Genomic DNA, 23028 nt, shown 5'->3' with positions numbered 1-23028 from the left:
TTGATCCTTGACATTTCATATTTTGCATTTCATCATCCTTTAGGTTTATTTTTCTATAGAAAATGTATTCTCACACACACACACACACACACACACACACACACACACACACACACACACACACACACACACACACACACACACACACACACACACAAATCAGCTGGGGTAGATTCTGAAATTTGGTTGATTTGATATGGAATAACCCCTCATGTCAATTCTATCCCCTATGTGTTATTTTACAGAATGTTCTGGCTCTTTTCCACACAATCAAAGTAAATTCGAAAGGGGGCTGTTGAGCTTCAACAATGACAAAACAGCTCCATAAAAGTACAATTAAAGTAGTCTGCTGTATGTACCTTGTGCACTATATTCTAAGTCTCCTGAAGCAATACAATAGCTTTAGATTGGCATATGATGAGTTAATGTATTTGAATGAGATTTGTTTTGTTCAGTCATTTTTGGAGCTTGACAGAAAGTCATGAAAGAAATAAAGTCATAATTTTTGGAGTGTACTCTTCCTTTAAATAACGATAACTTGCAGTCAGACAAACAGAATGGTTTTTCTCTTAGTGAAGTATACAGTGATGGATGTCCTGTTGGAAAGGTGTTATGCTCCACTGACCTCAATATATCAGAGATAAATGTGAACACACTGACACAGGGGTGACATCATCTATAAAGCCAAACAACAGAAGGCCAACACCGTAATGAGCTCTAACGTGATTAAGAGTGAATGTGGCAGAGACATCTGATGTATGTGTGGCTCTGATCTTGCATGTGCGCATCTCAAACCTAATTTTTCCATTCATGCTCCGTACACAGTCAGTTTAATGAGGTTAGTGCAGATTCAAGTGCTGTGCTGTATCAGTGAGAGAGAGAGAGGCATCATTCCTCTCCATTAACTTTGTATGTGAGTGTGTATGTGTGAGTGAACAGACTGCCTACTGCTGTAATGAAGACACAGTGCTCTGTGCTGCTTTAATGAAGGACTTATTACATTTAATGTACTGTGCTTACTGTACAATAGACCTAACATACAGGTGACATCACCAGGTGATGTCTAACAAAGTGTCTAACAAAATTGTAAATATTTTCCTAATGCCACATGAACCTCACAAACTTTGGCAAATTCAGTCATTATTTGTCACTCAAAAGCACTCATTGCAGCAGCCTGGCACCTATTATAGTTATAATATAATAGCTAGCTACTGTATAATATTTTAATCTATACCTACTGTATTATAGTTTTGAAAATGTCACTAGTTTTTATTTGGATTTCGTTTTGTGTTTTGGTTTTAAATTTCAGTTTAATTTCATTTAGTTTTAATGGTGCATAAATAGTTTTTATTTTAATAGTCTTAATGTTAATTCTAACATATACTAGCATATTTTTAACATTAAAAGATTGTTAATATATTGTCTCTGTTAACATTATTGCATTATGAACTAACTGCAATGGACAATAGTAAATTTATGAATCACCACTGACCAAGATTTATAAATGCAATATATATATATATGTTCTTTGATAATTCATGACATCTAATGCATGTAATTTTGTTATCATAAAGGACCTAATTGTAAAGTGTTCTGAATATTATGTGATGACACTTAATATAAAAGACCCCTTAAACCCTATGGACCCACCGGCGGGTCCAAAGTGGGCGCTATATCCTGAAAAAAGTTTTCGTTTAAAACGTTAAAGTCCCCGTATACATAAGTCAGTCATATAAGGTATCCTTTATGTTACATAAAATAACAAAATAAGGCCTCAGAACATTCGCGTTGAGAATGAGCGCCCCCTAGAGGTAATGGGGTAGAAATATTTATATGAAAATAGAATTAATTCATATAGCACCTAAATAGATAAGTCATATATCAAATGAAAGGTCTCATTCTCAGGAATGTCACTGTATAGTTTATTTTGTCGCCCTAATACCACAGTTCGAAAGATTTCGTAAGACATCCAATACAGTGTATGTATCGATCACTTCTGCTATTAGCCCCAAATAGCTGAAAACTTTATATCTGATTTTACCTTAGGGAGTTTAAAAAAAAAACAACAACAAAAAAAAATTAAATGAGCCATTCTTTATTTATCTGTGAGCTTGCTTGGCTAAATAGTCCAATGTTATATCTTAAATGTCCAGAACAAAATATGCCATCCAGAAGGAAAAGCATGCAAAACAAATCATCAGAAAAATATGCACACATACACAGTACTGTGCAAAAGTTTTAGGCACTTGTGAAAAATGTTGCATAGTGAGGATGTCTTCAAAAAATAATGCCATAAATAGTTTTCATTTATCAATTAACATCATACAAAGTCCAGTAAACATAAAAAAGTTAAATCAATATTTGGTGTGACCACCTTTGCCTTTAAAACAGCCCCAATTCTCCTGGATACACCTGGACACAGTTTTTCTTGGTTGTTGGCAGATAGGATGTTACAAGCATCTTCACCACAGTTCTTCTATCTATTTATATCTGTCTCAATTGCTTCTGTCTCTTTATGTAATCTCAGACTGACACGATGTTCAGTGGGGGGCTCTGTGGGGGCCATGACATCTGTTGCAGGGCTCCCTGTTCTTCTATTCTAATCTTTTCTATTTACAAAAGTAATGTTTGGGAGTCTAACATTTATATTCATACTGACACACTAAAGCTGAAGATATAAATAACCATCTTAAGACAAATGATTTTGTGAAGCATCTTATGTGCCTAAAACTTTTGCACAGTACTGTATATACATATTCGCAAAGGGAAGGATCTCAGCACCTAGACTGAGCTTCTAGTCCACTCAGAGGCCAAGATTTTCGATGCAATAACCAGTGTGGTGCATGAACTGAAAATTAGACTGAATGTCTATGGACGAGCACATCTGTGAGGGCTAAAATGCGTTAGAGCACCACCTACATTTCAGATCTGTATATTGTGATGAGATGTGATAGAGAAACAAATATTTTTTTTCATTGCTCGTTTTAGTCTTAGTAATTGTTTTCATTAACAGTAATAACCTTGATTGTGTACACAATTTTAAATGGACTGATACAAACCCACCCGACACCAATAAGTTGCATAAAGCCAGCCAATAAGACTTGAACTGGTGATTTGCACTTTTGTGAGCAATTTGCATCAGACGATCTGTGAATGGCCTATGGGTGGGCAATGGATGTGTCTTTCTGGTTAGAAAGCCAAAGAAAGTTTGTCTTTTATAGTTACTATAAAACATAAGACACTTTGCAAAATTGAAATGTTATAGAGTGGCTGACAAACTATTCCCAGCATCAGCAGTTATTTTATAAATGATCCTCTTGTAAAATGTTTCAATAAACAACGGTATCTCTCCAGCATGGCACTACAGCCCATAATGCTGCCATGTAAGACAAAGAGGTTATAAAATAATAAACACAAGAGATAAAAGTGAATGCTCGCTCATCCTAACAGCTCTCCATAGACCATTTAATTGCTTCTCTCTGAAGAGTTGGTCAGACAGAGCAACCAACACCTGAGCAGGTCGAGTAGGTTTGCTTGCTACCCCTCACTATAGTAAACAGGGTACTTTTTGACAAAATGTGAATGAAACTTCAAATTGTGTGGCATGTTAAGGTGAGAAAAAAATCAAATTATGTTGTGAAAACTATGATGATTGCCATGGTAAAGGGACTCCAATAAGTAACTTTAATGCTTTCTCTTTCATGTTTAAAAACATTTCTATGACATATTATAATATGCATCGCTTTGCTTCTGTAAGTCATTAACACAAACCTAAATACTAGTCAAAATTTGCCCTTGGATACGGTTACATTTCTAAAGATCTGCCACTAAAGGCACGTGTTCAAATAATAAAAAATTCATGGGAATATGTTTGGAGGATGTTTGTTTAATGCTGGTGTGTTTTTCCCCACACTTATGACATTTTTCTCATCACCTCTGCCACTGCAACACTTAATTGCCAAATACTAAAAATGCTAAAACTCAAGGTCAGGAAACAGTGATTATTTTACGCAAAAATGTCCTTTAAAAGGACGAAATACACCTAACATTCTTCATCATGCAGCAATTATTTTGCCATGGTATGCAGCTTATCTTGAGAGACAGAAGGCTGGAAGAGAGGTTAGAATAGGAAACAGGGAGAGAGATTTCTTTTTTTTTTTTTTTTTGGAAAGTGTCCTTGTTATGTTTGACTGTAATCTCCTTAGCCTTTGAGTATTGCACTGCAGAGACTGTCAGAGCCTGTGTCAGTATGCCAACCCCCCAAAAAGCAAATTTGACTCTAATATACAAATTCTGTTCAAAAGTAATAATGGTAACCAAATTTTATTTCAATACTTTATGAAAATATTTTTATTGAAAAAAATAAATAAATATATAGCATACACTGTGTACAAAAAAGATTTAAAATGCAAATGATACAATATAAATTGCATGTAGTTATTTATTTATTTATTTATTTTAAATTTTAACAAACTCTGTTTGACCTCAGTTTGGAAGCAGCTGGACAATTTAAACCACTCAATTATTATGATAAAAAAAACAATAAAAATAGTTTAGCCTATTTTTAAGATTTACGCATTTCAATTTCAAAACAAAATTCCATCAAATTCAAATGTGTAATTTTTAACTAAATTAAACTGATTAAAATTGAAATATTTAGTTTTTTTTTTATTTATTTATTGTATTTTATTTTGTGAAAGATTACTCAGTTTAATTTGATGAAATTTTGTTATGAAATTGAAATGCGTAAATCTTACAATTATTTTTTTTGAGTGGAACAATAAACTTTACGCATTTTATTATTTTTGGTTAATGTTAATTTATCTAAATATTATTGTTCATTTTAAGTTAATGTTAGTTCATCTTGCATTAATGTTAACATATGCAACTTTTTAGGGAAGCAACTAACAATTATTTTGAATGTCAATAAATCATTTATTACTTTGATTAATTGGATGAAAATCCACATTTTCGAATCCAGAGTGTGCTGAGTGACTCCAGCCAGGTCTCCTAAGCAACCAAATTGGCCCGGTTGCTAGGGAGGGTTGAGTCACATGGGGTAACCTCCTCGTGGTCACCATAATGTGGTTCTCGCTCTCGGTGGGGCGTGTGGTGAGTTGTGCGTGGATGCCGCGGAGAATAGCGCGAGCCTCCACACGCGCTACGTCTCCACGGTAACACGCTCAACAAGCCACGTGATAAGATGCGTGGATTGACGGTCTCAGACGCGGAGGCAACTGAGATTCGTCCTCCACCACCCGGATTGAGGCGAGTCACTACGCCACCACGAAGACTTAGAGCACATTGGAAATTGGGCATTCCACATTGGGAGAAAAAGGTGAGAATATCTTTCTGTATTTTATGAAAATATTTGTATTTTAAAAAATGCATGCATGCAACACATTGTGTACAAAAAGATTTTAAATGCAAATTATACTATATAAATTGCATGCATGTTATTAATAAATGGTGTAAAATTATTGTTCATTATTAGTTCTTAACTGCACTAACTAATTTAAAACAAAATACAACCTTATAGTAAAGCGGTACCATAATAATAATAACAACAACAATTAATAACCTCAATAATAGAGCTCTGAAAATGCAGCAACAATGCAATAGACTTGCTAAAGACGTGTTATTTGGAAACATTGTTAATTTCATGGACTACAAGCAAAATAACCACTGACATTTTTATAAATAGTAATATAAGTACTCAAAATTATTTTACCAACCATTCAGTTATCCTAAATATTCCTTATTGTTCATGCTAATTCATTGCTAATTCAAACTACAAAAGCACATGATGCAAACAGAAATGCTAGCCAAACCAGACCGCATTTAAAGCCACTATCAGCAGTCTGACTGTAATGAGATTCTGATGGTCACAGAGCTCTACCGAATATCCCAGAGGATCTCAGACAGATAAGACTATGATATGATATGGGTTGATGGCAGAGCATGGTGCATGAATCTGCTGCTTCTTAGCACATTCTGTTTCAATAAGGATAATTTTTTCCCAGAATGAAAGCTTACAGTCGGGCAGTCAGTAGGTCATTGTGTGTGAATACATGATATGGTAATAACATGATATGACAGCAGGATACTGAAACTAATAAAGCATTCATGGAAAAGAGAAGTGTGTGCCGGAAAAAATTAATCTGTGCACCTGTCATATCAAATAGTTAAGATTATATGCAGTATATGAGTGTGTGTGTGTGTATTGTGTATCTATGCACTCAAATAAATAAGATTTGTGGCTAAAGCAGAGGACATGGGTCAGTGCAGTGCAATTTCTAAACCTCACACACATTCATAGTTTTGGAAAACTGATTTAGTCCGATGCCACCAAGATCGCTGAGGAGGAGCAGATAGGTGTGGTCGTATACCATTATTGTAACCATTGCAATTGAACAGATGGGTCAAAACAGGAACCGCATGTGGTGTGGGACGGCAGGGCATGCCATCGCCTGGGAATTATCAGCCAATATTGTGACATAAATCCATAAATGATGCATTATTGCAATCAAACATATTACATAAACATATATGCATTTACCTGTATATACAGTATAAATATATATGCAGATATTTTAATGTAATTCAGTTCAAACCATGCTCGTTTATACACAGATAAGTCAAAATATTATGACCACTCACAGGTGAAGTGATTAGATGGTAAGCGAACAATCAGTTCGTGTAGTCAACGTGTTGAATGCAGGAGAAATGGGCAGGAGTATAGACCTGAGCGACTGACAAGGGCCAAACTGTTATGGCCAGACGAGCTTCGGAACTGTACCGTGGAGCTGTGGAAGAAGGTCGCCTGGTCCGATGACACCAGGATGCACTGTGGGAAGACGACAAGCCGGTGGAGGGAGTGTGATGCTCTGGGCAATGTTCTACTGGGAGACCCTGGGTCCAGCCATTCATGTGGATGCCAATTTGACACGTGCAAACTACCTAAACATCGTAGCAGACCAGGTACACCCCTTCATAGCAATGGTATTCCCTGATGGCAGTGGCCTCTTTCAGCAGGATAATGTGCCCAACGCCACAACTGTCAGACTGTCGTAATTTTTTAAAAATCAATAAAAATAATATTCAAACAATAAATATTGAAATAGTTTATTTTACTCTTTGTTTAGATTATAATAATATTAAACATGCAATAGTTTGTATTTTTATAATGATTTTTTAAAGTTTAATATTGGATGTCTGGGTCTGGGACAAGTTTACAATAAAAGCATTTAAAAAGTACCAAAAATAAATGATAAAGGACTGGTAAAACGTTTCCAAGATCATTTTAATGTGACCTTCATATAACTTAAAATAAAAAAATATATATATATATTTGTTTTAATAAAACTTAACCCCTGGGACATGAAATCTCCTGAAGCTGAAGAAACACCTTTGCATACAACGTCATGTGAGAAACATAGTGAGTTTTTAAACGTCTGTCAAAGAATAATGACTATTGTCTCACTATTTAAAAATAAATAAATAAATTGATGTATACAGATTATTCCGCACAGTATTCGGAAAGCAGTAAGCTAGTATTCCCTTCCAAACATATGAACTGGTTCTCCATCCACAGTTTCTCCCATGGATCTGTTTTCGTATTTTATTGTGGTTTGTTGCCATCTTACAAATGTCAAGCATCTTAATTAATGTTCTGACTAAAATATTAATGTTTGCTGCAGATACATCATTAATATTCATCTGCAGGCAAAGGCAGCCCAAACTCCTGTTAGTATTTCATGTTACCACAGCTTCAGCATTAAAAAGATATGTACTTGAACGTGCACTTTGTTTTCATAAAACATACACTCAATGAGGATGTGGTAATGAAGACATTATATGAAGGCAATGCAATATTTTTTGCCTTAAAAACAGGGGAAGATGAAAGCGCCATTATGGATACAGTACATGTTTAGCTGTCTATATTTGGAATGGGAATTATATGACGCATGTGTGAATGTGTATGTGTGAATCATTTCTTAACGTCCTGGCGTTCTAGCAACAATTTTTAATAACTGAAAGAGAAAGAAAGAGAGAGAATGCACAACTTAAATGCTTTTAACTTGACAAGGTCCATGGGACTTAAAAGGTATGCCCAGGTCACATTTCACCCAAAAATCAAATCAAAATCAAAATTTTGCATGAAGAAAATGTAATCTAATTTAGGACCGTTAAGAATTTTAGCATTGTTACATTACTTAAGACAACGACGAAACTTACTTTTATTTATTTTTATTTTTTTTTGTAATTCACAGAATTCTCAAAGATAATTCTCATTATATTCTCATTGCAGTAGTGTAAGAGTAATTTTTTATTGTATTATGGTAAATATATATAATATATATACATATTTATTTTTATTTAAATCAGCATAAATTACAATTATTCAGTACAAAATCCTCCAATGTTGTATAAATACTTTACAATTTAAATGGTAATAAATATATTGTTAGCATTACAGTAATGAAAGCTTAAATGTTATAAAAATAAATTCACAACACACACACAAAAAAAAGTGTCATCCTAAAAGAGGCCACATTTTCTTTACGAAAAGTATAATTACATATTTCTTTCTTTAGATTTTGGGGTGAAATATGTACTCAACTCACTCTATAGATTGAAAGAACAACCAATAGAACAAACGATAGAATGAATGATAAAATGAATAAAGCTAACAGAACGATAAAAGGAATGATAAAACAAACAATAAAAAGAATGATAGAACTAATAACAGAACTATAGAATGAGAGAACAAACGATAACATGAACGATAGAACAAACGATAGAATGAATGATAGAACGTATAATATAATGAATGGTAGAACGAATGATAAAATGCATGATGAAATCAACAGAACGAACAATACAACAAACGATGGAACGAATGATGGAACAGACAACAGAACTATAGAACGAGAGAACAAACAATAAAACAAATGATAGAACAACAGAACGAACAACAGAATAAACTATAGAGCGATTGAATGAACAATAGAACGTACGATAAAATAAAATAAACAATAACATTGAAAGAATGACCAATAGAACAATGGAATGAATGATGGAACCAACAGCAGAACGAACAATACATTGAATGGTAGAACGAACGATAAAATGATCAGAGCGAATAATAAAAACTATGGAACGAATGATAGAACAGACTATAGAACTATAGAACGAGAACGAAACGATAATACGAATGACAGAACCTCATTAAGAACAATAGATTGAACTACAGAACGACTGAATTAAGGATAGAACGAACGATAAAATAAACACTCAAATTGAAAAATGAATGATAGAATGAATGATGGAATGAAAAGTAGAACGAACAATAAAGTCAACGGTGGAAAGAATGATAAAAACAATAGAATGAACAATAAAACAAACTATGAAACAAATGGTGGAATAGACAATAGAACAAGAATACAAATGTCAGAACATAATAAAGAACAATAGATTGAACTAGAGAACAACTGAATGAACGATAGAAAGAACGATAAAATAAACAATAAAATTGAAAGAACAAACAGTAAAATGATGGAATGAACGATGGAAGGAACAATAAAAACCATAGAACAAACAATAGAAATGAACAATACAATGAACTGTAGAATGAACGATAAAATGAATGATAAAAACAATAGAACGAATAATAAAATTAACTATGCAATGAAAAATAGAATGAACGATAAAATAAACAATAAAAATGAGAGAATGAACGATAAAACAAACGACAGAAAGAATGATAAAAACGAATGATAAAACAAACAATAGAATGATAGAATGAACGATAAAACAAATGAGAGAATGATAAAAATGAATGATAGAACAAACAATAGAATGATAGAATGAACAATAAAACAAACGACGAAAGAACGATAAAAACAAATGATAAAACAAACAATAGAACAAACAATAAAAAACTATAGAACGCACAATACAGTGAACGGTAGAACGAACGATAAAATGAAAGATAAAAACAATAGAACGATTAATAAAACTAACTATGCAATGGACAATAGAATGAACGATAAAATAAACAATAAAAACGAGAGAATGAACGATAAAACAAAAGACAGAAAGAACGATAAAAATGAATGATAAAACAAGCAATAGAATGATAAAATGAACGATAAAAACCAAAGAAAAATCAATTTAAAAAAATGACAGAACAAGTGATAGAACGAACGATAAACTTAATGATAAAAATAATAGAATGAATAATAAAACTAAATATGGAACGGACAATAGACTGAACGATAAAATCAACGATAAAAACTAACAATAAAACAAACAATAGAACAAACAAAAAAAAAACTATAGAACGCACAATACAGTGAACGGTAGAACGAACGATAAAATGAACGATAAAAACAACTATGAATCGAATGACGGAACAAACAACAGAACCACAAACGATAACAAGAATGATAGAACATCAGAAAGAACAATAGATTGAACTACAGAACGACTGAATTAACGATAGAACGAACGATAAAATAAAATTGAAAGAATGAACGACAGAACGATGGATTGAACGATGGAACGAACAGTAGAACGAACAATAAAAATGATAGAACAATAAAAAAAAACATTAGAACAAACGATAGAACGAACGATAAAAACAATAGAACAAAAAATAAAAGGACTATGAAGCGAACAATAGAATGAACGATAAAACGACTGGATGGATGGATATTCCAAAGCAATTAAAGATTTGGATTTGATGCCAAGGTATTTTGACCCCATCTGTCATAGGTGGTAGAAAGGGATAAAAGAAAATGAGTAATGGAAGATGAAGGCTTATTTGCTCAGTACTTTGCTATATCGCTGTCTCTCTCTCTCTCTCTCTCTCTTCCTCTCTCCACATGTCAGAAGGAGCCATGGCCTATCACCATGGAGACAGACAGCTGTTACAGGTACGGTAGAGGGGTGGGGCAGGAACATGCTTTCTCCTTGTCTTTCTACCAAAGGTGATCTCATACCAGGCTATAACACTATCTCTGAATCACAATATTTGTTTAGATACAGTCAAGCATTGCAATTCAAGCATCAAGTCAAGAGTCAATTCAAGCATTGCAAACCTTTCAAAAGCACAGCAAAGCTCAATATATTGTGTCAGAACAGGTGCAAACACAATCGATAATCATCATCCACCTGATTTCACACAATTCACACCCTTTTCAGATTGAAAAAGAGGTCGAACACAACAAACATAAGCTCACACACACACCTAAACAGCACAAAGTCAGTGAAACCAATAGCACTATTAATGAGGAGCCCATAAGACCCCACTGTTTGAATAGCACACTCTCTGCAAATGTGGCATTCTCAATAGTCAGCTTTCATCTGAATCATGAAACTGAAGCAGTAGTACTACAGCTGGACACACAGCGAGGGTACGTTACTGTATGCTGATGTAAGGGCACCTGTTAGGGTTTTTTTTTTTTTTTTTGCTGCAATGTAGCATGTTTGTGTCTGCACTTCGGTCAGCATTCGGTGGCAGTGCTGCAGAGTGCACGTGCTCCTGCTGCTCTTGTGTATGTCTATGTGTGTTTGTGCATGAAAGAAAGACTAAAGCAGCAGTTACATCCATTAGGTCAAATGTGATGGACAGTTCATAGAAGTCAAACCCCACCTGTGTGTTGAGTTGGTGTTCGGAGCACTGTACTCACCATAAGAAGGCAGACGGCAGATTCAGGCATCAGTTGCACTGCCATGATGTCTTTACTGCAAACAAACCTTGAAGTAACGTTCAAGTTATCGCACTGAAACCCTTAAGACAACCCTCACGCTCTACTACACCCACAAAAATTTTCCAGGCAATGTTAAGTCAACGTTCAGGTAACGTATGGGCCACTCTTTCTCAGGACACCGTCTCTCCAGCAGTCGTTTGCTTTCTATGACAATACTTTCCTAAATGCCACGCGTTCCAGTAGTCGTACGTTGCCACAATGTTTCCTTACTCTCTGCTAGACGTCTTCCTTCCGTTCAGCATTCCCAATGCAATGTTCATGCTCCGACCTTCATCCAAATGAAATGTCTCTTCTTTGATCTCAGACAGCCTGTTAGACGCCCTCCTCCCTGAGGACTGGGAGCTGGGACGGACACACACACTCTCTCTCCGTCACACTTACACACTCACACACACATACAGCCGTTCCAAATGACTAAGCAGCACTGCAGACACACACGCGCTCTCACGTTCACAAATCTGTCTGATAAAACCAAACACAGAGAGAGAGCATGCCCACCCATCAATGAACACAGAAATCATACAGTATCAAGCATCATGAGGCAAGAATAGGAGCAAACACACACACACACACACACACACACACACACACACACACACACACACACTTTTTCTTTCTCTAAATGAACTGATTTGTAAGTGCCAATAGGCAGCTACAAGAGTAGCATCACTTCACATTGATGAAAAGAGAAAATTAATAATGCATACGAATAATTTGTGGTGTTTAAGGCAAGCATCACTATTACTATCGCTCATGCAAACCCCTATAGCTTAGTATTAAACTTCAGCATGCAACTCATCCCGTAACCTTTGTGCAACAAACATAAATTATATTAAAAAACATTTCCAAATTAATTTGGTCTGCTCAAAAGTAAAAAAATAAACAGGTGTAGAAGGCGCATCTTAGCTAGGGAAGGTTTAAATCATAAAAAATAAAATAAAAAGATTCCAAGACATACATGATAAAAAAATAAAACTGCCTTTATTGAATTTGGATATTTCATTACATAAAAATATTGAAAAATGGCATGCACATCCAAACAAATATAAATGTGGGTGCAAGATCCAAAAAATAACACAAAAAAATTAATAAAGGGATTTGAAGTCTCCAAATGTTATTGAATAAAATCCTGTCTAAGGCAGCTTTCAAGCATGCAGTTCCTTTATTTACTTTTAGCATATTTATTTATATAAATAATTTTAAAAAAAAATTAACTATAATTAACTATAATAATGAGAAAAACAATTGATTGCATATCATTTGTGAAGAGTATTTAGGTACATATAATTTATTATTAAGGCTGTCGATTTAACGTGTTAATTCAGTGCGATTAATAACATAAAAAATTACGTTTTAAAAAAATTAATGTAATGTCCCTGGACCCTAATAAGGAATATTCCTTCCATCTGAGCAATTCAAGCTTGGAGTACCATCTGTTTTCTCCAGGGGGCAGTAAGCGAAACACCAGCTGTATAGGCGACGTGCAGCTTATACAGAGAACAAACCACACTTACTGACAGCAGACAACACAAGATAAAACACGTTCTTGTGTTCAAACACAGCTTGATGGAGCGCAAATCCGAACGAAGGGATCTCAAGATGTGTTTTTCTAAGTTTCAAACTTAGTTTAACTTGACACAGAGACCGAAAATCAGTATGTTTATGATGCGACACAACCAAAGTAAGACGCTCCAGAACAGCCAGTCTGACGCACGTGTACATTGACGCGTCCTTAGAAAAGGCCTTATAATAAATCTCGGATTGATTGATGAATTCAATTGCAAAATAGATTTCTGTGTTCATGAATATAATATATATATATTGCATTCTAAAGCCACCTTTTGTATTGTCTTTTTGGTAACACCGTGGAGACTCGCAGCATGTGGAGGCTCATGCTACTCTCCGCGATCCACACACAACTCACCACGTGCCCCATTGAGAGCGAGAACCACTTAATCACGACCACGAGTAGGCTACCCCATGTGACTCTACCCTCCCTAGCAACCGGGCCAATTTGGTTGCCTAGGAGACCTGGCTGGAGTCACTCAGCACACCCTGGATTTGAACTCGTGACTCCAGGGGTGATAGTCAGCGTCAATACTCGCTGAGATACCCAAGCCCCCCTTTATTTTACAATTATTTCAATACAACAATTTATAATTAATCATTATATATTGAATTATTGTTATTTGAGGGGATTTCTCAGCAAATATTTATATATGCGATTAATTTGATTAATTAATCAGCATACCATGCAATTAAAAATGTTTAACCGATTGACAGCCCTATTTATTATATATGTTGCATGCCATGCAGAGAGGGGAAATAAATCATGCACATATGCTTGCTCTTGAGTCACTTAAATAATGCTAAATAAATATTTTGGCATAATTTGACCAGCGTATAAGATGCTCCCGATTAAAACGAGCCCAAATACAATTCCTTTAAAAATCTAGTTCAGACCTGCTTTTCTTCTTGCTGCAATGAATGAATGAATGTTTGAGAAATAGAGAAAAACAGAAAGAGAGAGAGAGAAATGGTGAAAGAGAGAGATTGCCTCAGGGGATCTAACATACTTTCCCCAAACATATGATTAGATTGAATCAGCGACTTTCCCTTTCTCTCTCTCTTTTCATACACATCCACAATCCGCAAGGTGAGAAGGCTACACTTTTTTTGTTTTCACAATCTATTTGTTTTTCCTTATTATCTCACTGTGACACTGCAACAGTAAGGGTTAATCGCACCATCCCAATGAAAAGATATGTTCTATGCAGTTTTACTGAAGATTAAACATTTGCACACCTGGGTTCTCATTCTCTGCCACACACACACACACACACACACAGACACACACACTCTTTGACTGCATCTTCCAACCCACTTCGGACCAATTAGCCCTCCAGAGCAGCAGTGGACTAACAAAGACAAGCTAAGTCACATTACCGTTCTGACTGACAGACTCAAGACCTCGGCGTGGAGGGTTTTCTACTTGGATCTATGTTGCCATGACAGTAGTCTTGCGTAACCAGACTTTTGACTATTGACAAAGTCTGGTCCTCTTGACAGCTTATTCTGGCCAAGAAATGCCCACTTAGACAGGAAGACTCAATCTGACCAAAATCTAAAATTAACAACCACAGATTGTTTTAGGGCTGGGTAAAAAAGCAATTTTTCCCATAAACCGCGGTGTTCATTTGAACAATCCCGATATCAATTCTTAAAATCACAAGTCACGATTATCCTCGAAATAGAAACAGTGATTGTTCAGTCACTTCTGAAGAGAGGGTGAAAGGTCAGCGGAGGTAAAAATGTACTTTGAAAGAGTTTGTGATTTTTTTTTTTATCCTTAGACACAACCTATTATGTATATGAACAACAGTTTGCATCTTAACCTGACTGTAATTTCTGCTTGTCAGCTCACTAATACCGTAGACGGTTATGCTTAGTGGCAAAAACCGTGATTATGGTTAAAATACGATTAATTGTGTAGCCCTACCTAATAGACCTGCCACTGTCTAGTATGTCGTTATAATTAATCAAATAATAGCAAGAAAACCACTCACTGTTCTTAGTGTATTATAATCGTACAGTGAAGACCAGTCATTTAAGTAGTTTTACGTAACATTTTTTTTTACTTCTGAATGTTGCCATTTCTGAATACTCTATACTGCATTACAGGGATAGTTCACCCAAAAATGAAAATTCTCTCATCATTTATTCACTCTCATGCCATCCCAGATGTGTATGACTTTCTTTCTTCTGCAGAACACAAACAAAGATTTTTAGAAGAATATCTCAGCTCTGTAGGTCCATACAATGTAAGTGAATGGTGACCAGAAATCCAAAAAGCACAAAGTCAGCATAAATGTAATCCATAAAACTGCAGTGGTTTAATCCATGTCTTCTGAAGTGATCCAGTTGGTTTTGGGTGAAAACAGACCTAAATATAACTCCTTTTCACTGTACATCTTGACAGCATTGTCCTTGGTGATCATGATTTCAAGCTCGATTACACTTCCTATAGTGCAGGGCTGGAGTGGCAATAGGGAAGATCGGGAGAATTCCCGCTGGGCCGGTCAAAAATTGGGCAGGTTAGGTCCGTATGTTGATTGACAAACTTTCATCATATGTCGCATAACAATTGCCAACAGTCCGTAACATCCGATATTTAAAGGATCAGGATTGCGTTCCGTATTACAGCGGATGCAGTCTATATTTTATCATCTCACACCCAAACAAATGAGACAGTAGCCTGTGAGAGACGAAACTGATGTTGTGCTGCTTCACTTGACAGCGCGGGAAGGATCACGGAAGATCCATCGAGAACAGATAGGCTACTAATAGATGAATGGATGAATGTGCTTCAGGTACAAGATCATCACAAGTTTAATACTGACTGCAGTCTCACAATCTCAATCAATTAATCTCTGAAATCCTCTTCCCTAGCAGTGCAGAATGATAATAGCAAAATTATTTTTTTGTCACAAAATAACAGAATAAACTCAACGAAACAAACTGCACAAAGTGCCTTCAATGTTGTATCATGCGATAAAACCCTCTTAAAGAGACAGTAACCTTTTTTCCTTTGTCCTGAACATTTACATTCCAAGTAAAAGAAAAGTACAAATGTGTTATTTTTAGTCTTTTAGTTCACTCTGATCATTGTAAAATGGCACGTTTTTGAATGGCATGTAAAAATGTAAAAACAATCACTCAACCTTCATTGTTTCACTGGATCTGTTGCTATTTTAATGATCTAAAATACAAAGCACTGACCATTTAAAGTGAGCCTGTACATCTTGAAAGAGTTATAAACATTTACAGTTCAACAGTGTTATTATGTGCCTAGATAGTCTTTAAAATAAAATTAAATATAAAATTAGAGACTGCAATGACTGCAATGACATGATTTTGGTCTATTCTCACGCTAAAACCAACTGGATTGCTTCAGAAGACATTAAAAGCACTAGTCATATGGTTTACTTTTATGCTGATTTTATCTCCTTTTTGGAACTTTTGGACCAATGTTAGTTGGTGCAAACAAAATTAAATGAGAGAAATGAACCTTAGTAAATAACATAAATTAGTTAAAAAGAGGTTTGTTGTTTTCTTTTTAAAATGTGTATACATATTTATACTTGACTGAAAAATTTTCTTTGATGCTTGCATTTATTTCTGCAGAGTATAGTTTATTCCCAACTCTGCTTCATACATTTTATATAGTTTTTCCAGCAGAAGTGCTTGGCATGGGGTGAAAAGGCAGTGGGAAGACACAGTTTGTGTTTGATTTTCTTGAAACAATGAATGCCCTATAGCGTGACTTGATGGACAGTTTCTACATTTGATATGAGCTCAATAATTTAGGTTTCATAATTCAGTATAGGCATTGATAAATCACACTGAGCGCCTCTTCTTCCTGAGATGGCTGAGGAAGTTTGGAATGAACCACCACATCCTCACACGGTTCTACACCTTCACTGTAGAGAGCATCCTGACTGGCTGCATCACCGCCTGGTACGGCAACATCACCGCCTACAACCGCAAAGCCCTGCAAAGGGTGGTGCGAACTGCCAGACACATCATCGGAGGTAAGCTTCCCTCCCTCCAGGACATATATACCAGGCAGTGTGTGAAAAAAGCTCGGAGGATCATCAGAGACTCCAGCCACCCAAGCCATGGGCTGTTCTCACTGCTACCATCAGGCAGGCGGTATCGCAGCATCAGGACCCACACCAGCCGACTTCATGATAGATTCTTCCCCCAATCAATCAGACTTATGAACTCTTGATCTCCCACGATCAATACACATCAGCACTGCATTTTATTAATCTCACAATGGACTGTCACACACTGGCAGCTGACTATCAACCGACAGCCTGAATTTCAATACAACCACTATACAACCTTACTGCACATTTATATATATTATTTTTATTGTATACTGTGTATTCTATATTGTGTGTATTGTATAGTGTACATTGTGTATTATTATTTGTATATTGTGTTGTAATTATGTGTATATTAGATATGTAAATTGTGTTGTGTAAATCTGATGTTTATTGTAAATTGGTATATGTCTCATCACTGTCATGACTGCTATGTTGCTCAGATCTGCACCCGAGACTTTCACCCACTATTGCACTTGTGTATATGGTTGAGTGACAATAAGGTGATTTGATTTGATTTTGATTTGATGCAGTTGATAATGCATGGTCAATGCTAATGCTGTTAAACCTATAAATAAACACATCATGGGCAGGTGCGTAGACAATACAGTGGGGGAAAAAGCAGAAAAAGCCTGCTGTCATAGCTTGCAAATCTTTATTAGTTTCGATTAAAGAACAGAACCAGAGAAGGTTCATGGTGGTAGACATCCTCCTGCCAGTGTGAACTGAATATTTTTTACACTAAAGCTTCGTGTCAAACCATTTTCACTGACCGGGTTTTTTGATTTACAAAAGAACCTCCAATGACAGAAAAAAAAACATGCGATGAAGTCCTCACTTTCTTTGAGATGCCATTGTGCTTGCCAAGTAAAGATTTTACTCTGTGAATGCACTTCATTCATAAAAACGATTTCATGACTGTTCCGCATAGATTTTAAAAGAATTTACAAGCGAGTCTGGTGTCTTCCTGATATGGGATTTTCATGGCTGTGGATTATGATAATTATGAATGGACATGAGAGAAAACTCACCTTTGGTCCATGCGGTAGAAGCTTACATGAATCTCCATCAAGTCAAGCACTTGTAGGGGACTCCAAGATTTGCTTCACTGTGGTGACTTTTAAAGTGTGTAGGTCAGGTAAACGCTGTCCTGCTGAAGACCTCTGGGAATGTTCTGTCCTTTTACCTTTTGCCTTTAGCCACCTCTACTCTTTATGGGGGTTTTAAATGTCGGATGAAGTTCTTGGATGAAAAGATCAAAAATCACAGCAGGAAGAGGGCAAAGTTGAATCTGTTGGAAGGCCAATCATGATATGCTTGATGTCAAATCCTGTTGCAATTTTAAGCTGTCTGGAAGATAAACAAGATGTGTCACAAACATGATTGGAAAGGTCTCATTTACATAAACTGTGTTCAGCTTTTATAAATTAGCTTTGACATCCATTTATAGACTTTTATCACCTATATATATATATATATATATATATATATATATATACATACATACATCTTAGCCAAATACATTTAAACTCAGTTTTTCAAAATTCCTGATATCTAATCGTAGAAAACATTCCCTGTCTTAGGTCAGTTAGGATCACTACTTTATTTTAAGAATGTGAAATGTCAGAATAATAGTAGAGAGAATGATTTATTTCAGCTTTTATTTCTTTCATCACATTCCCAGTGGGTCAGAAGTTTACATACACTTTGTTAGTATTTGGTAGCATTGACTTTAAATTGTTTAACTTGGGTCAAATATTTTGGGTGGCCTTCCACAAGCTTCTCACAATAAGTTGCTGGAATTTTGGCCCATTCCTCCAGACAGAACTGGTGTAACTAAGTCAGGTTTGTAGGCCTCCTTACTCGCACACACTTTTTCAGTTCTGCCCACAAATTTTCTATAAGATTGAGGTCAGGGCTTTGTGATGGCCACTCCAATACCTTGACTATGTTGTCCTATAGCCAATTTGCCACAACTTTGGAGGTATGCTTGGGGCCATTGTCCATTTGGAAGACCCATTTACAACCGAGCTTTAACTTCCTGGCTGATGTCTTGAGATGTTGCTTCAATATATCCACATAATTTTCCTTCCTCATGATGCCATCTATTTTGTGAAGTGCACCAGTCCCTCCTGCAGCAAAGCACCCCCACAACATGATGCTGCCATCCCCATGCTTCACGGTTGGGATGGTATTTTTCGGCTTGCAAGCCTAACCCTTTTTCTTCCAAACATAACGATGATCATTATGGCCAAACAGTTCAATATTTGTTTCATCAGACCAGAGGACATTTATACATAAAGTAAGATCTTTGTCCCCATGTGCACTTGCAAACTGTAGTCTGGCTTTTTTATGGTGGTTTTGGAGCAGTGGCTTCTTCCTTGCTGAGCAGCCTTTCAGGTTATGTCGATATAGGACTCGTTTTACTGTGGATATAGATACTTGTCTACCTGTTTCCTCCAGCATCTTCACAAGGTCCTTTGCTGTTGTTCTGAAATTGATTTGCACATTTCGCACCAAACTACGTTCATCTCTAGGAGACAGAATGCATCTCCTTCCTGAGCGGTATGATGGCTGCGTGGTCCCATGGTGTTCATACTTGCGTATTATTGTTTGTACAGATAAACGTAGTACCTTCAGCCATTTGGAAATTGCTCCCATGGATGAACCAGACTTGTAGAGGTCTACAATTTATTTATTTTTTTAGGTCTCGGCTGATTTCTTTTGACTTTCCCATGATGTCAAGCAAAGAGGCACTGAGTTTGAAGGTAGGCCTTAAAATACATCCACAGGTACACCTCCAATTCAGTACACCTCCTATCAGAAGCTAATTGTCTAATTGTCTAAAGGATTGACATCATTTTCTGGAATTTTTCAAGCTGCTTAAAGGCACAGTTAACTTAGTGTATGTAAACTTCTGACCCACTGGAATTGTGATATAGTCAATTAAAAGTTAAACAATCTGTCTGTAAATAATTGTTGGAAAAATGACATAAATCTATCATAAAGTAGATGTCCTAAATGACTTGCCAAAAATATAGTTTGCTAATATGAAATCTGTGGAGTGGTTAAAAAATGAGTTTTAATGACTTCATCCTATATATATATATATATTAAATAGAAAGTATCACCTTCTTGTCCAGTGTGTCTCTGGTTTTGGTTCCAAGTCTGGGTCTGATACATGATTTATCGTGACAGATTCCTCTTTGTTTGTCTCTTTTCCATTGTTCCCTCGATGTGATTGCTCTCAACACAGTTGTCCTCAAACTGCTTCTTGTTGTTTTGATGGTGATGATGATCTTGAATGGCCTCTTACAACATCTGCATATACTATATACAATAGTTTTGTCATATTTAAATAGATTTTCTGTCATCAAGAGTTGCCATCTTGCTGCTGTAAAATTCCTGGACAGCCAATCAATGACTGAAAAAAGTACTTATGGCCAAATCATACACTATTTGTATGACTGTTTACACCTTGTTTGACATTCCCAGTGTTGTGCCATCTGGAGTCTTACATTCCGTACAGAAGATATTAAATGTATGGGTTATCATATTACTAATTACTGCACAGCGTTCATGCTTCATACAAAAACTAAAATGAATTATTATTGTTGTTTTATTTACACATTATTTAAACACACCATATTTGCATACCAATAGGCCTCACACAGGGGCGTAGATCCACCAACCCCAATTTTTATAGCATGATCAATGGAAACATGTAAATGCTTCACACTGCAACCCCCTCAAAGTTCAAGCCAAATCTACGCCCTTGGCCACACATCACATTGACAATTACCGACAAGTCAGCCAACAAGAATAATAAAAAAGTCCAAGTGTCTTACCTTATGTAGGATAAACCAGCGTGAAACCAAATTAAAGCGTTTTTTGGAAGTTCTGATAAAATACAGTGAATAGTGCCTTGTTCACAAGTTCTTAGCATATGACTGGTGTATTTGTTTTCATCGTCATCTCAGTGAAGGCTAGTTTTGAGCAGATAAATTCAAAATATCGAGCCATCCTGAAGTAACGATACAGTATCGTGTAAAATAGATTTGCGACAATAATCTGATGCATATGGCATATGATGGGGTTGTTGACAGTTACATTATGGTAATCCTTGTGCGTCAAGTTACTCAGAGGTCCTTAGAGGACAAAAATGTCCACGTCAAAAAACTGTCATAATAATATTATATATTAATATTATTTTCCACTTTCAATGAGTACATTTTTTTAACCAACATCAGTCCTGATCATAACTACCAAATATTCATTAATTTTCAGGATTTTAACCCTTTAAATGCCAGCTTGTTTACATAATGCCACTGTTGTTTTTTACACACACACACACACACACACACACACACACACACACACACACACACGCACACTTCTCAATACACACGTACAAAACACACTCTGACATCCATACCAACACACACACACAATTTTAGCTACATCATTTATTCAATTGGCCTGCAGTGCTCTATAAAATAGGGGAAAAGCATGTATTTGCTCCATAGGCTAAACATGAGAAAAATAGTGCCATCTGGAGGAAAATATTAAAAATGTACATTTTGAAGCCAGGGCTCCGGAATGAAAGCATAATAATCATAGAATTCATGATTTTATGCTTTAATGGCACTGGGATCAAATATTGCAGTTTTAATTGGTTTCAATGGGGACATTTTTGTCCTGAAGGTCCTGAGTGTAACTATTTTGTATACACAAAAAAAGAATTTGAAAGAATGTGATTGGCGGGACGCTCAACATATTTGGATGTTAATCTGGAGTTGACAAGGAGAATGTAATTGTAATTACGTTTCGTAATAACGTGACAGCCTCTTGTTTAACAATAGCTGGGTTTCCATCGAAACGTTTCACATTTTTAAGTGGGTTTCTAAAAATGCGAATAAGGAAAATACGAATCCCTGCGTGTTTCCATCTAATATCTTGATCTATCCATTGCGTTATCTTGAGGGAGCAGCTGAATGACTTCCTTCAGGGAAAGTTTCATTTGCAGGAATGGAGCAATTGTACCTTGTTTTATTAAATGCTGGCAGGTAGAATAAGTGTAATATCTGATATAAAGAGGGCTGAAATGGGCTGTGATGCCCACACGCCACCAGCCTGCGCATACCTGGGAGCGCCCGCGCTCAAAACTGTTCTGGCGGATTGTGAGGACCCACTTGAATGTCAAGGGCTTTGTTTAAAGAATTGTGTACCCAGGTCGGATCTGTCGTTGGGCCAGTCACATCAAGCTCATAACATGTGCACAATGGTCAAAACACGTCATCGTTTTACGAATAAACTGTTTCCAACTCCTTAATGCGCATTTTAACTAATGCGAAACTCTAGAAAATCCACCTCTGCCCAGCGCATTAAATTTAAAGCGAATTTTGAGAGTTTATTCGCATATCAAGGGTTTGCATTCATGAGTTTTATGCACAATTTCAACTTTTTTGTGCACATAAATCCTACATACTTAAGGAACTGCAAGACGGAGACACACCTCACAGGTTTGGCACTAATGAACATACACAAAGACTTTGGAATAAAAAGAGCGAGTACTGAATGAA

The 23028-nt window shown here is 36.0% G+C and overlaps 1 protein-coding gene across 1 annotated transcript in view; it reads right to left on the bottom strand.

Moving 5' to 3' along the window:
- The window catches only part of LOC127455875 (FERM domain-containing protein 4A-like), a 239314-nt gene extending 227332 nt beyond the window's left edge, over positions 1–11982 (bottom strand). The window contains exon 1 of the mRNA XM_051724022.1: positions 11697–11982. Coding sequence (XP_051579982.1) covers positions 11697–11741 — 45 coding nt within the window. The 5' untranslated portion in view covers positions 11742–11982. The remainder of the gene's footprint in view (positions 1–11696) is intronic.
- Between the last annotated feature and the right edge of the window lie 11046 nt (positions 11983–23028).

Source organism: Myxocyprinus asiaticus, chromosome 18 (assembly GCF_019703515.2).
Source record: "Myxocyprinus asiaticus isolate MX2 ecotype Aquarium Trade chromosome 18, UBuf_Myxa_2, whole genome shotgun sequence".
Classification (NCBI taxonomy): Eukaryota; Metazoa; Chordata; class Actinopteri; order Cypriniformes; family Catostomidae; genus Myxocyprinus; species Myxocyprinus asiaticus.
This window is presented reverse-complemented; position numbering and strand designations above follow the sequence as displayed.